At 38.9% G+C, this 16133-nt stretch overlaps 1 protein-coding gene across 1 annotated transcript in view; it reads left to right on the forward strand.

The window, feature by feature from the left end:
* The window catches only part of RFX4 (regulatory factor X, 4 (influences HLA class II expression)), a gene marked incomplete at its 5' end in the record, with an annotated part of 70292 nt that overhangs the window by 6463 nt on the left and 47696 nt on the right, over positions 1 to 16133 (forward strand). Inside the window, 2 exons of the mRNA XM_010012516.1 lie at positions 1388 to 1448; positions 6679 to 6802. Of these exons, the coding sequence (XP_010010818.1) occupies positions 1388 to 1448; positions 6679 to 6802 (185 nt within the window). The remainder of the gene's footprint in view (positions 1 to 1387; positions 1449 to 6678; positions 6803 to 16133) is intronic.

Genomic DNA, 16133 nt, shown 5'->3' on the forward strand with positions numbered 1-16133 from the left:
TGCATGCCGACCGTTTGTTTAGGAGAAACAAATGAAAAACACAATTTAAAAGTGATTTGAAATGTGTATGTTGGTCCTATGCACTGAATAAAAGCGGGCCCCTGAAAGGCAGGGAAGGAGTGTGCGGTCCAATAATTAGAGGCCCATTGTCATGCAGATGCAGAAGAGGGGTTGGGAGCAGTGTCTGCGGGTAACCGTAAATCTGGATTTTCCTGACGTTCAGGGGACCTGCCTCGCAGGCTAAAGGGTGTTCAGTTAACACAACTTGCCCTATATGTAATGGAAGAAATATTGTGACACAACTGCTGAAGTCGGCGTTTTCCAAAGCGGAGTTTTCTTTGTGTTCGTCGGTTCTTGGGACTGCACAAAGGGCCTCCCAATGGGGTCTGATGTTCAGAGGAGATAGCCTGGCCCCCTTAAGATTCAGCATCCTAAAAGCTCACTTAAATAACTTTTAAAACTTAATTACATGAAGAAATGAGACTTGCAGTGTGGTTTACCTCATCACTTTAGGTATCAAAGCCCTCTACACTTAACGCTTTAATCAGGGACAAAGTTAAAATACCACCCTGTGTTTGATACAACAGTGTTTTCCAAAGAATACCATTCTGGAGATGCCCTTCGTGCTTCACTCCAGCTTTCACTTAGGAATGTTTTATATGCTTCACAAATCACTGTTTAATAGGAATTATTCTATAAATAGTTTTAAATTATTTCAAAAGAATTAATGTGAACTAGGAAGAATCCAGTATTTTAGGAGTTTTAATTATCTTTATTCATCTTGTATTCAAATTTTTGGGAGGTCAGCAAATCAGAGAGTCACCTTGGCAACAGTTAATGAGGAATAGAAAAATTAGCTGAAAAGGAATAAATTAGATTATAAGATGTTTTTAATTTCAGTTTGTCTTGTTCAGAGTTAATATTTGTAAATTTATAAACATCTAGTACATATCATATATTATGATTACAACAGTGGATCAACTCCGTTAGATTAAATGCCTCATCTAATACAAAACTTGGCTAAGGCAACTGTTGCCTTAAAGCGGGTGAGAGTGTTCTTATGTTCTGACATGGTGGTAGAGATCTAAGAGTTGGTTTTGGGTTTTTTTCTTCATATAAATTTATCCTTTCCAATGTCATTATTCCTACACACTACTCTGCTCTTAGTATCAGTGATATTTGCAAGGTTTATTGCCTTAAGAAGCATCTACAGTTTGCTAGCTTAGGGAATATCATTATCTGCTTTTCCACAATTTATCCAATATTTTGAGAAAGCTTTAGTACTTGAGAATTATCTTTTTTTTCATATCGCATAATTCCTTACCAGTTCATAAATGCCTGAGCAGTTCCCACTGAAATTACATAGTATTTTTTTGTTTCTTAACAGATGAGGAAAAAGAAAACAATAGAGCATCAAAACCACACTCAACTCCAGCTACACTGCAATGGTAAGATGCCTTTTAAAAAAATTAAGAAAACCTGCCAGTGTTTTTTTTCTTATGATTTTTCCAGCTGAAAAGAATAGAGGTGTTGGACATCTTAGTCAATTCTAAAGATACTTTCACTGTGAGTGTTTAATGTGCTCATTAGTATCCTGCACAGCATTTCTCAACAAATAACTTACACTTGCTGGATTTGTTTCAACGTAGGAAACCTCTGATGTAGTTTCGAAGACCTACTTGGCATATTTATCTGCCACCTTGCCAGCTGGTGATCTGTGGTTTGTCATCATTGTTGTATTTCCTACAAAAAGAAAACTAGAACTCAGAATTTTTTTCAAGACTCAATTTGTTTCATTGTATGATGAAGCCCACCTTTGCTTGAGAGTTTTACTGAAATGAGATCTCTGTAATTTAATGTAGGAGACAACAAAAGAAGAAAGAGAGTTTGAGGTTTGATTTGTTTGTCAAAATCCCCTTGCAAACTTAGTGAGGGGAAAAAAGGAAGGGTAATTGGGAAAAGAGAAAGAGAAGATGGGGAGAGGAAAGTCTGTGAGTTACTGTGCTATGAAAAATGAACAAGGGCTGTTCCCTGTGATTTACACCAGTGTTTTAGGCTGCATGTTCTGTAATATCACTTACACTTCTGACATCCTTTTCTGTAAGTTATCACTTAGACTTCTGTTGACTTTTCCCTTAATTTAGGTTTTTAATTCTGGTTCAGCTTTCTTAATATTGTAAGTGATCAAGCGTCTTTCAGGAGGTTCCTTGTGTCTGGCAGAACAGAGCTCTGTAACAGAGAAGACTCAGAGCATGCTTATCTGAAAACCCATACTCATTAGCTTGCTTTAAGTCTTTTAAAGAAAGGCCTTCACTTCACCTCTAAGTACTTCTCATAGTTTTCTGGGTAAAAAGAGAAGATTATTGGCAAAAAAGTGGGTGTTTTAACAAAATGTTAGCAAAATTATTTTTCTGCTTCTGTCAGTCTCTTGGGAGATCTCACTGACCAAACAGCAAAGAATAATTTATTCAATGAATTTTACCATTTTTAGCTGCCTGTGAAATTCTGTGATTTTGTGAAATACGCATAAAGACATTTGGATTATTTCGTCTTTCTGCCTTTTAAAGTTGATCAGTCAAATTTTAGATTTAAAGAAATCGTAAGACCTGTGCATTGATTTAGTAGGTTGCTGCAAGTATTTAGTGTCCTACCTTGAAAAACTTGCAGACACTTCCAGTGCAGGTAATGGCATGGACAAATACAAATAAAGGCATTTAGTTCTGAACTATTGCTTCCTTGTACCTATTTGTATCACAAAAGTGCTGTTTTTCAGAAGTTCAAGAAAATGGAATAAAGAAAGTCTCTACAGACAGAAAATTATTAAAATAATAGTGAAATGTGATAGAGCTATTTTATTTTTTTCCATTATTCACCTACATAACTTCAATACAGTTCATGCAAGATAACAAAGAACTATCTAGCTAAAATAAAATAGCAGGCAGGGCTTACCAATCCCAAATTCAGAACAGTGTTTATTTTGCAGTAGAGTCAGTTAAGAGCAAATAACATAGTAGCCAAGAAGTCAGAGTTAATTAGAACATGCCAGTGATACTGTTCCCAATAGAAAACATGCAAATACTGTAAACAGTCTTTTGCCAAATGCTTTCAAGCTTCCTCAGTCATAAAGGTTAGTAAATCCCTAAACTCCTGGGATATTGAGCCCTGCTGGAATGCAGTGTGCACGCTAATGCTCATTCAGCAGTGTTTGCAATAGAATCCTAGAATTTTGATTCTGAAAAGGCTGCTTACATCATCTTTCCTTCCCCCTTGTTAGTATACTGGCTTACTACCTGTGTGTTATGTTTCTCAGACATTTAGCCAGGTCAGATATTCTCCGCATTGAGTCTTTTGGAGCATCTGTAATTTCCTCCATTCCATTTTTCACCCAAAATTACGTGAGGGAACAGAAAGCAAAGAAGTTTTCAAGTTTGATTTCTTTAGCTGCTGTCAAACTGAATTATATGATTGGCTCATTTATTAATAGACCTGTAGGTAAAAGGTGCCTAGTTTAGTAGCTATAGCATAGAACAGTTTTCTGGTGGTTTCCATATGGTTTTCACCCTAGGTACTGCAGCTTTGAATTGGTGTTTCCTGGAGAAACTGTGTTTGATACATTAAATGAAATTACAAGTTCAAAAGGTACGGTCAAACTGCTAAAGTAGTAAGCTTGCTTTGGGTGAAGATACTGAATTTCTATCTGGAAAGCTGGATGCACTAACATCACGTTATGTGTACTGCAGCAGGAGCTAGCAACCCATGGCTGTGTTCATGTCCAAATGCTGCACTGAGCACTTCCTGTTTAGCTTTACATGGTTGACAGTTTTACCTGATGCTACTGTCATTTACATCTAATGATGGTAATGGAGTGCTGGAGAGCAGAAACAGAGGAAATAGTAGCAAGGAAAAAGAGGAAGAAAGTAGTAGGAAAAGTGAAGCAAGACATAAGGGAAATACATTAATTTTGTCACAGTGTTCATATTGCCATCAATTTGTTAGTTATTTCTTGTCTGGATCTTGCTGAAAAGAACCAACATCATCAATCCCACGGAGATCTATCCTTAATGCTTATGCTTCTCCAAAGGCAAAGTATGTTGGACTCTATAAATAAGGAGGAGGAAGTAGCTGAAGATGCCAAAAAGCATCTCTGGGTGACTTTCAGCCTGGCTAAATATCCTTTTCCTGGAAACAGGAATGGTGTTTTTGTTTTGTTTATGACAGAAAATGAGGTGAAAGGCCTAGTAATGTAGCATTACTGCCAAATACATCATAATGGGGGAAACTATGTGAGCATGAACTTAACCATTATGGCAATACCAATATCTACTACCGTGTTCTTATCCCATGTTCCTGTGTTCATTAGCATCTGTAAAACTATACCTCGCTAAACACTTGACTCTAAAACATTCATGATCGTTTCATTAGTGGACTGGTTGATCAGATTGTATGTGTGAAACTTTATTTAACCTCATTTGGGCGGGGTGTGTGTTCAGTTCTCCAAACACAGAATTATTCAAAGCATGGACAGCCTAATTCCATGCAGTTTGGTTGCTTACAGTGTAGGTGCTCCAAATAATAACAGTATTGTGAAGCTGAAGTCAACAAAACTATTCTATTTTCTGCATCATTCATAAAAAGAAGTAAAAAAGAGGAAGGTAAAGCATTACTAGGTAATGGATTCTTGCCAGATTATAACAATTTCTGAGAAACTACCAACGCTTCAAAATTAATCTGTTCTAGAATCCTTTGTGATTAGCAATGGTCAATACCAGAGTTGTTCTGTTGCCCGCATAACTAAACCCCAGCCTGTAACAGCACTACAGATCTGACTCTGCTATAGAATAATCTCATTTAATCCAGAAGTATGTAAGTGTATAAAGAGAAAAACAGTAATAGGGACAGATAAAATTTTTTTTCCTGTAGAAGGATTAGGGGGTTTGTTGCTATACTGTAGTGATACAAAAGGTCTCATTGAAGATGACTGGATTTCACATGGCTTTATTATAACATTTAAAATGTTGTATATATATTATTATATTATATTCTGGTAATGATTTGTTAGGTAGAAGATTGAGTTCATTAGCTTTCTACAATACTGTAGAATGAAGCTGAATTCAAAATATGATAAAGTTGTTAAATAAAAGACAGGAAAATAAAAGAAGTGGAGCAAGATGGGGTTTTGATCATTAAAAAAAAAAGTTCAGGTATAATGGATCATTGTTCAGTGTCAGACTAATGACTCTCTGTGAAAGAGAGGAGAAAAAGAGAAAAATTCATCAGATATGAACAGAAATAATTAACTGCTTTTCTTTCTGTCCTGTCTTGGTCACGGAAGCTGACATTCCAATTAGCAGCTATAGTATACAAACGAACTCTCCAGGTTTTGAAAGGAGGTTTTGTTAAAGCGCTATGAATTTGAGGAAAGATGCCATGACGATATTTCTGTAGAAACCAAGGAAGAATAGATGTTGCCCATACAAACTGATTCCATTCATCTAGCCGGATATCTTATTAAAATAGTTTGCAGTCACAAACGATCACGAAACTGAAATGGAAGGTGGGTAGGTCCTGAAAAAGGCAATGAAGGAGACAAATTAGATATATGGGAGGTGTTCTATAGCTATCAAATGACAGGCAGTTATTTACTGTAAAATTGGAGGGGTTTGAGGGTATGTAATAATTTTCTAATACATTTAAGGAGGAAGTTGCACCTGTCTTCTTCTCCTGGCCAGCAGGGCAGACAAACACATATGTAATTATATATGCATATGATGATGAGATTGATGAGTTTAAGTTTGTTGGTTTAAAGTTAAGCATGTATGTAAATGCCCCTTGAATTTTGTTGGATCAGCAATCATTAAAATGTCATTTCAAAGGAATCTTTCTTCTAATCTATTTATACTGGTCTCAATATAAATCTTACTGAGACCAGTTTCAGATTTTACACATTAAGCATATGCCTATTCATATATTTGATGCGTTAATTCAAAATTTTGTAGTTGTGTTTTGCATGTGTAAATGAGTAATTATAGTTTCTACAGGGCAGAGGAGGATGTTGTTTTATTGTTTTATTCAACATCGTATTCAGATCATGGACTCTTTATTTCAATTTGTCCATAAGCTATAGCAAGAAAACACTACACAGATATGATTTTGTGCACACTCTCGAGTATTTGCAAATAACTTTAGCCTCATCTGCTTCCTCAAGGTAAGGAACTTTGCAGCTGGACAGGAATGAAGAGTGTCATGAACCAAAGGTGACATGTCCTGTAAAGAATGAGAGCATGCTTCCCCTCAGTGAATGTTTGGTGTTCTGTAGTTGTACATTTGTTTACTACAGAATGCTTTTAGGGTATAACAGAATACAAGTACAATTTTTCCTAAAACTGTGATTTTGGAGCATGGTCAAAACCCAATATCCGTTTGTGCTAATCTCTACTTTGTGCTAATTTCTACTGAAAATTCACAGCCTACATTTTCGATGGCAAGTATGAACCAAATCAAGCAAGTAAGTGTTATAGAAGTGGATTGGAAGGAGCACTTAGGAACAAAGCAGAGAAAATTCAGTATACAAGCAGAAGCCAGAATACTTAGTATTAAAGATACAGCTTTGCATACTGTTTATCATACAGGACAGCCAACATAATTGCAGTTCTCTCTGTTTGATATTTGCTTTTTAAGGCTGGAGGAGAACTATGAGATTGCAGAAGGTGTTTGCATTCCTCGAAGTGCTCTCTACATGCATTACTTGGACTTCTGTGAGAAAAATGACACGCAACCTGTTAATGCTGCCAGCTTTGGGAAGGTGAGTCTAAACAGCAGTACAAAACCTTGAGCTCCCACCTGGTTCAGATGAGTTTGGATTACTGAAAAGAATTAAATCATCATTTACCATTGGAGATAGACATGGAATAGATAAATGGAATCTTATGTTTCAAGTTATTGGGAAAAGGCTAAGATTTTAAGTATTTTTATGGCTGCAGTAATGTCTAATCATGACTGAACTCCAGAATACACTAACTTTTTTTGATGACTTCAGTCCCCAGCCTAGCTGACATTGACATGGTATACAATATTGGCAGCTTGGAAGCTGAATACGAGCCAGTGTAAACACATCTGCATTGTGACCCGCACTGCTTTAACAAATACATACTTTTTAAAAAATACAAGAGTAAAATATCAATCACTGAATTCTGGAGGTGGTCTGTGCCGTTCTTGTAGGCATGATATGGAGATCCCAGAATTAATGACATCAGCTCACATTGGTAAATTCACACAGTGGAGCACAATGCCTCCAGATGTGAAGTCCAGAAAGCATATAATGATGTCTGTGTGGCACTGCAAGTACAAGCTGCCAAGTTGTCTTTGCACTGTGATTCCTCATGCTTCCACTTTCCAGTCCAGCTCTAGTAAGAGCAGTGCAGTTAATTCCAGGCTCACAGTGGAGATGCACTCTTAACACAGATGCAGCCGTGCATTGTCCAGATGTGAGCACTAAAGCTCTTACGTTTATACACCACTAGCAGACATTGATGACTGTATAAGATGTTCCATAAATAAGTATGAATGAAATTGTTTGTTGTACATGTTATTGCTACCAAGTGGTACGTATAGTGGCAACATGTAGTTTAGGAACAGTGAAAACAAGAAACAGATTTCATTCAGGCTAACACATTTGGGTCATGGGCAGAATTTACACAATGCTACTTTTTGTGGCTGCCTAAAACTTCTGTAAATTGCAAGGTGTAAATATTCTGAAATTATTTAATCAGAACACAAATCTATCAGGGATTTTGCTAATTCTCAGTATATGGCAGTCTTGTTACAGCATACGTTACTTCATGCTCCTTTTCCCCTGACCCTTGTAAATATACCTGTTCGTTTGTAGGAGCAGCTTGACCTAGCAGGTCAGGTACAGTGTCTTCCATCCAAAAATCATGGCATTCCAATGTGGTTTTCGTGTGCTGTGGTCCAAGCGTTTTCCACTTGCTTGCAATGGAGTTCTGAAGCAGTGATGCATGAAATTTTTCCTCTGTTTGTGGAAAGGAAGCCATACGAAGTCATCCTCGTAGTGTCTCAAGCTAGTGCTTTGTGTGGCCAGTACTTTTGAATCTGGGAACCAAGGCTTTTGCAGAGGTGTGTCCAGGAACCTCAGGTAATGCTGGCACAAATATTGAAGCAAAACAGGCTTCTGCATCTGTGGAACCCAGAGCAGATCCCAGGAATTTTTTCCAACCTATTGTTGCAAAGAAAGAGTACTGCACAGTCCTGGAGATCTGTAAGGCAGACACTCATTCAATTAATAGTTTGCTGTCAGCTTCTCCTTAGGAGCATGTACATGGATGAAGTTTTAGATTAACAGAGTTGTTATCATCTGACTTAAATACCATATTGGTAACATGTTGCATAAATGCCTTGGAGGCAGTGCAGTGAAATAGGTGCTATTTGAGGGGTTCTGCATTTAGCTGCTGAAACAGAGATCCCAGACATGTTTGTCCTCATTGGGAATCATCAGGAGCCCTGCAGCTGTCATCTCCTTCAGAGAAAGGAGCTAGTTGTTCTGTGAAATTGTAGACAGTTCGCCTTTCAGTAGACCACATTGAATTTATGATTCATCTTTGAACTTTAGCTCTGTGGGCAATGTTAAACATTTAGGCTTTTTCTTTACCAGACTGGTAGTTTTTAGAAAGAGACATGGAGTTCAGCACATTAAAATAATCCGTAATAAGTAGCATCCTAATGTATTGTTACCTACTCAGTTACATCTCAGTTATCAGAACAATGTTGCTTTCCTTTTTGAGGATAACACTGGAGACATGAAACTTGGCCGAAAGTGATCACTCCAGATTAAGGTTTTGTAGGCAATGCTTCAGTCCGTGTCTACTACTTAAGCCTGATATAAGTCAAATATATCCACAACAGAGCATGGCGTGCAGAACAGACAAGTTGTTCATGAAAAGCTGAACTAACGAATCTTGTTTCCTGCCATCTCTGATGTTCCCTAAATCCATAGCCTTACCTAAATCTTTTAGACTATCTCCATGTTTCCCTGCAGTATGTTCAATTATTTCCAGGTCCTAGTCACTACATCGAGGTCTTGATTCTTTCAGTTTTCTGACACATTTGCTGCATCTGCTTTCTACATCACTTTCATATTCCTTCACATGTCTCTGTCTATTTGCCTGTCTGTTTTTCTCTCCTCCCCCCATGCCAACAGCTGGGCAAGAAGCAGCACATATGATGGCTGGTTCAGAGCAATTAAATTGTTGACTAGTTGCCTCATGCTCATGGTTGTCCAGTCAGGCAGTGCCAAATGGCTCAGCTAAAGCCTGAGCTTTCTTCTCTGTCTTCTTAGCTTTAACTTCAAGCTCTACTTACTATCCCAGCCAGTGTTTTCTATTTAACTTCTAGGGCATAGACTGGATCCCAGGCATTCGGTGATATTAGACTAGCAAAACAAAAATTGTTCTGGGGGGATGGAGAGATTCACAGAGACAGTAATATCTCATAGGCTGCTTCCTGAGGAAACCAGGCTAATAGCAACGAAAGTAATGAGGAAAGAACAGAATTAAAAAACACACCTTTTTAAAAGCAATTGCTTAAAGAACATATAAACTGAAGAAGACTCTAATATGGTTATTAATGTGATGTATTCTTATATGACAAAGGCAGCTGTAGTTTTAATGTTAGCTAAGATTTAAGTGTTACTCACCCAATTAATATGTGAAGATTACAGGCAGTTTTGTCTATGCTAGCATTTGCCAATCTGCTATACTACCTAGCCTGTCATTACAGAGCTTTCTTCTTGCCTGCTAAAGATAGGACCAAGTACTCTTTTACCCATATACTTAGCTAAGCAGTGACTTTGAAGGGCCCTGTATTTACTGGATATGGCCCAGCATCAGCAAGTGAGGACTCCAGTGTTAAACTTCTGCTCTTACTGTAGGCAGCAAAGCATATTGTATTCGGTGGGATCATGATTTAACCCAAAAGTGAAGCAGAATAAGTAAAAATGTTCCCTGAAACCAGCAAGATGACAGGGAAGCACAGTGAGGAGGGGTAGGTATGTCACTGAGTTTTTAACAATAAAATGTTGCATATGAGAGAAAGCTTTGTCACAGCGAACATGTTTAGACTGTTAGTCTTCAGGCAGAAGGAATGAAAGCCCTCTTGCTGAGGTCACTTAAAGTTAGCAACCTTGTGCCTCCCTCAGCCCTGTGCTTCAAATGCCTTGGGGTCTGCTCTGAGACCCTGTGGCTTCAGAGAGCAGTTTAAGGAATTTCCAGCTGGAATTTCTGCCACTGCCTGCAGCTGGGAGGGCTGAGCAGGTATGTGTTTTTTCCTCTGAGCAACATGCCAACATAAAATGCCAGTGACAATTTATACATTGAGCTAGGAATTATGGTGGATGAAGGCTCCAAGTAATTATTCTCACTAGGTTTAGTTGCAAAAGCTAACTCATTCTGTATTGGAGCCTTCACTGAATCAAAGAAAAAGCAGGAACGTTCTGGGCATTTCCAAGCCCCTCAGTAGTTACTGCATATGGATGGATGCCATAAGGCTTATTGGTTCTCTCCTCGCTCTAGCATGTCTCCCAGGTGTTCAGGTGGGTTAACAGGTCTTTGAGCTTCCCTTTCACTTTCATTTCCCACACTGATTTTTGTTCTTGTTTCTTTCATCACCTGGTATGAATCTCATTTTCTTAATCAAGCCCCTTGAAGATGTAATCTTCCTCCTCTGCGTCAGTTTCCTCTATAATCCACATCCTCAATTCACTGCTTTAAATTTACTGTGCAGTTCTAAATCACTTCGCAGACCCTGCCGTATCTCTCATACAGAACACGTAGTTTCTCATGGTGCAACTGCTTTTGCATCCTCCTGAAGTGTTCTTCCCAGAACTCCCGTATGCCCCCTGGAGGTTAAACACTTTCCTCTTTTGTTTTGCCTTTTTAATTTTAGTGCTTCTCCTGCCTCGTCTTTTGACAAGCAATAATAAATTGATATTTGAAAAGGAAAAGGAAGGACGCTGACACTTTGCAGGGTGCTTCTCCCCCAGCCTGAGTTCCCTTTACACCCCTCTGGCAGCACAAGATGGTTTAACAGGGATGCATGCTTACACGAATTTTAGAGCCTCTTTGTTGCTCCCTGACTGATTTGCTGTAAGTGAAAATTAGATTCTAATAAATTTACTTCACTAAATAAAGAAGGGTAAAGTCTGCATTAGTTTTGTTACATTGGTTAGGAAAGAGATCTTTTACATTTTTGACCAATATTTCCAGAAAAATGGTCTGAGACACAGTTATACCAGCAGAAAAGTGCTTTCTTTCCAACAGTTTTCTTTGCTCCAGGGAGGTACAAGCTGTACCAGCCAGAGTCCTCTTTTATCACTATGCTCTGTCTCTATGCCCAGAAGTTTTGCCAGCAGGACTGCTCCTCCAAGCATGATTAGCATAAATAACATTTACAGTTTTGTGCCATCATACTATATATTTAATGTTTTAAAAGGACAGACAAGTAGCCTTGAAAACTTTTAGATAATGATATTACAACATGATTGCATTGTGGTTTTTCTTTGTATTGAAGTGCACACCTCTGGAAATTGCCTGCTGTGCATAACAAGATACTTCTCTTGAAGGTGTGGGGGTTTTTCCTTTGCTCCCCATTTGCTTCTAAGTAGCCTCAGTAGTAAGTGGTACGGCAAAGCCAAATTTACTCTTAGCGCTCTTTTCCGATAGACTAAAGTAGCACTTGCTATGAACAATTACTACATGGAATTATTATTTTTTTTTAATTAGATTTTTTTTCTAGTCCATATAGAAGAAAACTGGGGAAAAAAATCAATCTAAAGCTGAGGATGTAGTTTCTGTTATTGCATGGAAAGACCATATCAGTCTGTCAGCGCTATGCAAGCAGTCCCTGCATCTCTTTCATCCCTTTTTAACAGCTGAGGTTCCTGATGGAAGAACAGTTAACACCAACATGATTTTTCTTCTAGATCCAGAATTTTCTAAGCTCCTCTGAGAAGGCTGTAACACAAGTACCACAGAAGCAAGCAGTCATGCTGGTGTGGGGAGTAGGGGTCCTACAGTGTAGTTGGAAAGATCCTTGCCTCCCTTGGCTCGGCTTCACCGATCCTTTGCATGATTGCAGATTACTGACTATTGCCCTTTTCTCCTTGAGCTTGGGGAGTACGAAAAGCAGCTGGGACACCTCAGTTTCTCTGGAGTGACTTTTTCTTTCCCAAAGATTTGCTCTCTAGCAAAGAGTTTTTTAGTGGCATCTGGCTTCTAGTTAGGTCTTCAGCATGAAGTAGAGTGGCCTCTGGGCTGCTTTACCGCATGCCTTGTCAACACGTCCCAGAGGCTGTTCTTACAGCACAGGGTCTGCCAGAGCGCAGGGATCCTGGCGCTCAGCCTTTTCCCACAGATATGCTGGGTGATGGCAGTAAGCATGCTGGCACCAGTACAGAGCAGGGGGAGTTGTGCAGGGTTTTAGATCTGCTTGGCTTCAGCAAGTCAGCACTGAAAGTGGCTGCAGCTCAGCTAAGCATCTGAGTCAGAGCCTTCGATGCTTGCATCTTTTGTTGGGATGCAGTAATCTGTTTGATCATGCCTTAGGCTGAGTTCCATCTGGCCAGACAAGCTGCTGAAGGAGGATATTGTTGTATGCAGATGAATCTGAGGAGAGGTCTCACAAGCTTCACTGAAGGTTCCAGTTCAGTTGCAGTTCCTCACAGTTTAATTTCCACAGCAGGCAGAATTGGGCACAAGCATTAGAGAGAGTGCCAGAGGTTTTTCTGAGATGTATCAGCACTAGAAACAAGTTCTTATCCTACAGCTAGATCATGTCCTGTTCCACAAAATGATGAAAGTGAGTGAAAAGGAATGGGAAGATTATTGAATCTAAACAGACAACAGATCTGGGGTCAAGAATACTGGACCTGTATGCTACAGTCTTCTCTCCTGGGCCATGTAAGTAAGTGAGCAAGGATTAGAGAAGGTATAAACACAGTCATACCTGTTTTCCTTTTCTTTGCACAGTTTGGTGGATTTGGGAGACAGAAATGCTATTTTCATAGAATCATAGAATGGTTAGAGTTGGAAGGCACCTTAAATAAAGATCATCTATTTCCAACCATCCTGCCATGGGCAGTGACATCATTTTGCAATGGACTAATTTGATTATGCTTTTTATTAGTGGATGCTCCCTGGACAAAGCTTTCTTGACCTTTTCCTCAAGGTAAGGTAGTATCAAGCCAGCTCCAAGCCATCTTTGAGCCAAAACGTACCTGTTAACATAAGTGTTAACGGTAACAGACAGTCTCAGGGCATGTTTTTTAATGGGGAAACCTCAAAATGATTGAGCTGGAGTAGTACCAGGCCAAAGACAAATGAGCTTAAAAATCCTACTTATCATTTAAGTACACTTATACATAAAATATACATACATTTATCATGTAAGTTGAAGCTATTATCATTGCTTATGTTTCACCGCAGTGAATAAAGAAAGCATACTGTGTGGGAGTATAGTTGTATTTGTCATCACTGATTTCCTTCCAGCTGCCATGGCAAAGAAATCTAAGGCTAAAAAACTACAATAGAATTTGGTAAATAACACAGGTCTTCTGTACCTGACTTTGTAAAAGAAAAAGCATGCCCTCTACATGTGGGTCTTGAAATCTGAATTGAGATAAATAAAGCCAGGCCCTCATATGAATAATTGTTATCAGAGGAAAGACAACTTACTCCACTACATTTAGAATCTGTCTAGAAACCTCCCAGACCTTCAGAGCCTAGAGCTTGAAATCTGTATCTCAATCTGGCAGAGTTGTGGCTGCCCCATCCCTTGCAGTGTTCAAGGCCAGGTTGGACGGGGCTTTGAACAACCTGCTCTAGGGGAAGTTGTCCCTGTCCATGACACAGGGTTGGAACTAGATGACCTTTAAGGTCCCTTCCAACCCAAACCATTCTATGATTCTATGAAGACAGATATGTAAGATGCTTTATGGGGTGGTTTTGTGTTTTTTTCCCCTAATTTGTTTTGGTATCTCATGTCATAGAGGAATTTAGACAGAATAACAGGGAAAAAAAGTTCACAGTTTGATAGTGAACACAATGAGGAGTGATGGGTCACAGTGTAGCGATGAAGGCAAAATAGACAATACATTCCTCATTTTAAAGCTGCGGCTGGGTCTGGTTGTGCTGGAGATGTGAGGAGAGATGCAGTAGTAGAAATTCCAGCTGGCAGTAATCAGGATGAAGGAATGCACCTTTGCAGCCATTTGTGGGTGATAGAACAGCTCCTGCAGTTAGCCATGTCTAAGGTTAATAGGTTGTGCAGACTACAGTACAGACCTTTACAGAGGTGCATTTTTCTAGGTGTTGCTCATGAAGCTTTCTGTGTTTTGCATGGATGCTCAAGTAGTTTATTTTTTGTTGCATTATTTTAGGAACAACCAATAGTACAAGCAACTAGATATTTAATTCAAGTTTATCCAGATACGTCTACTAGATTTAAAAACCAAAAAGAGATAAAAATCCTCTTAGCTCCAAGATCTGTACAATATATGTTAAATTTTGTACTACCGATGTTGTAATCTCAGTGTGAGAGAAAGATATGAGAAGGCTTTTCTTTCCTGTGTTCACTTTGGCTGCCACATACATTCAGGCATGTCAGAAGGAAAAGGTTCCCCTTATGTTCCACCTGCATAGGCATTCCTAAAACCTTGTATCAGGATTGTCTCCAAAAGGGCTATGCTGACTTGGGTCTACTGGCCTCCTGAAGACCTGTAAACTATATATATGTTGGTTTATAATATAATGACTTCTATTTGGCTCTTATGTATACAGTAGGCAATCACCAACAACTATCTATGGAGTTGCACAAAAGTAAGGGAGTTCTTAATATTTATTTTTTTTAATCAATAAAAGTAAATGAGATCTTCTACAGGCAGAAGGCAAGATCAGATCTTGAGCAGGGCCCGCAAAAGGGGGAGAACACAACTCAAGTTTAGTAACTGAGGAAGAAATCAAAGGAGCACTGATTTCTGAGGCTAATATAGAGGGGACAGAAGTTATTTGCATGTGAAACTCCTGGTCTACATTTGTCTCAAAACCAAAAACTCAAGTCGCATAAAATAATGCCTAACAGTCAAAACTGCCACATAATTTGGGTGGAATATTATTTGACAAAAGTAAAACCTGTACGCTTCTACTCAGCGTATCTCATAGGGCAGCTGGATTTGTGGTTACTTTGGAGAAGTATGAGATGGATTTTCACTTCCACGGAAGGACAATGGTAAAAAGCCTGTCCACTCCAAAATTTCCTTGGATACCACCCATGAGATCTTTTTACCACTGCTTCTGTTGAGAAGCCAGTGCTCCCCTGAGAATAGGGACTGGGCTCCATTCAGAAAGCAGCTCAAACTGCATGGTCTGGTCCTGATTCATTTGATTGTGCAACCTCACTTCCTTCCCCCTTCCTTCCCCACCCAGCTGTAAAATGAACTCATTTTCTCTGTAGGACACTAAACGTTAATAAATTGGAGCACAATGATGATGTATTTTATAGGGTGACTTTTCAGGCTGAAGCTATGATTTTAAAGATCAGCATTTTGGGACCTCTGCTTTTTCCATTGGTTTCAGCACATGGTGAACTCCACTTTGTCCTGCCTGTTCTGGCTTCGTCTCTCCTTTTGGAGAAACTTCATTCCCTTTGGCAGTATCATTGCAGAGGGATTTGAATAAACATAGCTGAATATAAACATTTATATCATTTAGTACTTGACTTGTTTTATTCCAAACACAAATACCCATGCTCATGTGTACAAGCACCCACGAGTGAGTATGCCATGTTATACATATTTTACATATGCAGCATTAGATCAAAAGTCCTGACACTTTTTTTCCAAAGATTTGATAGATTGTTGTCTTTGTTCAACTTATTGTTAGAGAATATTTGAAGTGATGCATACTTTTCAGCTGCATTCTGAAAGGTGTTTCTTACTGTTTAAAACGTGCTGGCTTAAAAAAGAAACAAACAAAGAAAAGAAAAAGGGATCATCTGATCAACTGCTCCATTATTCTTCTCTTTTTCCTGATCACCTCTGCCCTGGTATGAAGAAATTGGCTGATTTA

This window comes from Nestor notabilis, unplaced genomic scaffold, assembly GCF_000696875.1.
Source record: "Nestor notabilis isolate BGI_N333 unplaced genomic scaffold, ASM69687v1 scaffold7844, whole genome shotgun sequence".
Taxonomy (NCBI): Eukaryota; Metazoa; Chordata; class Aves; order Psittaciformes; family Psittacidae; genus Nestor; species Nestor notabilis.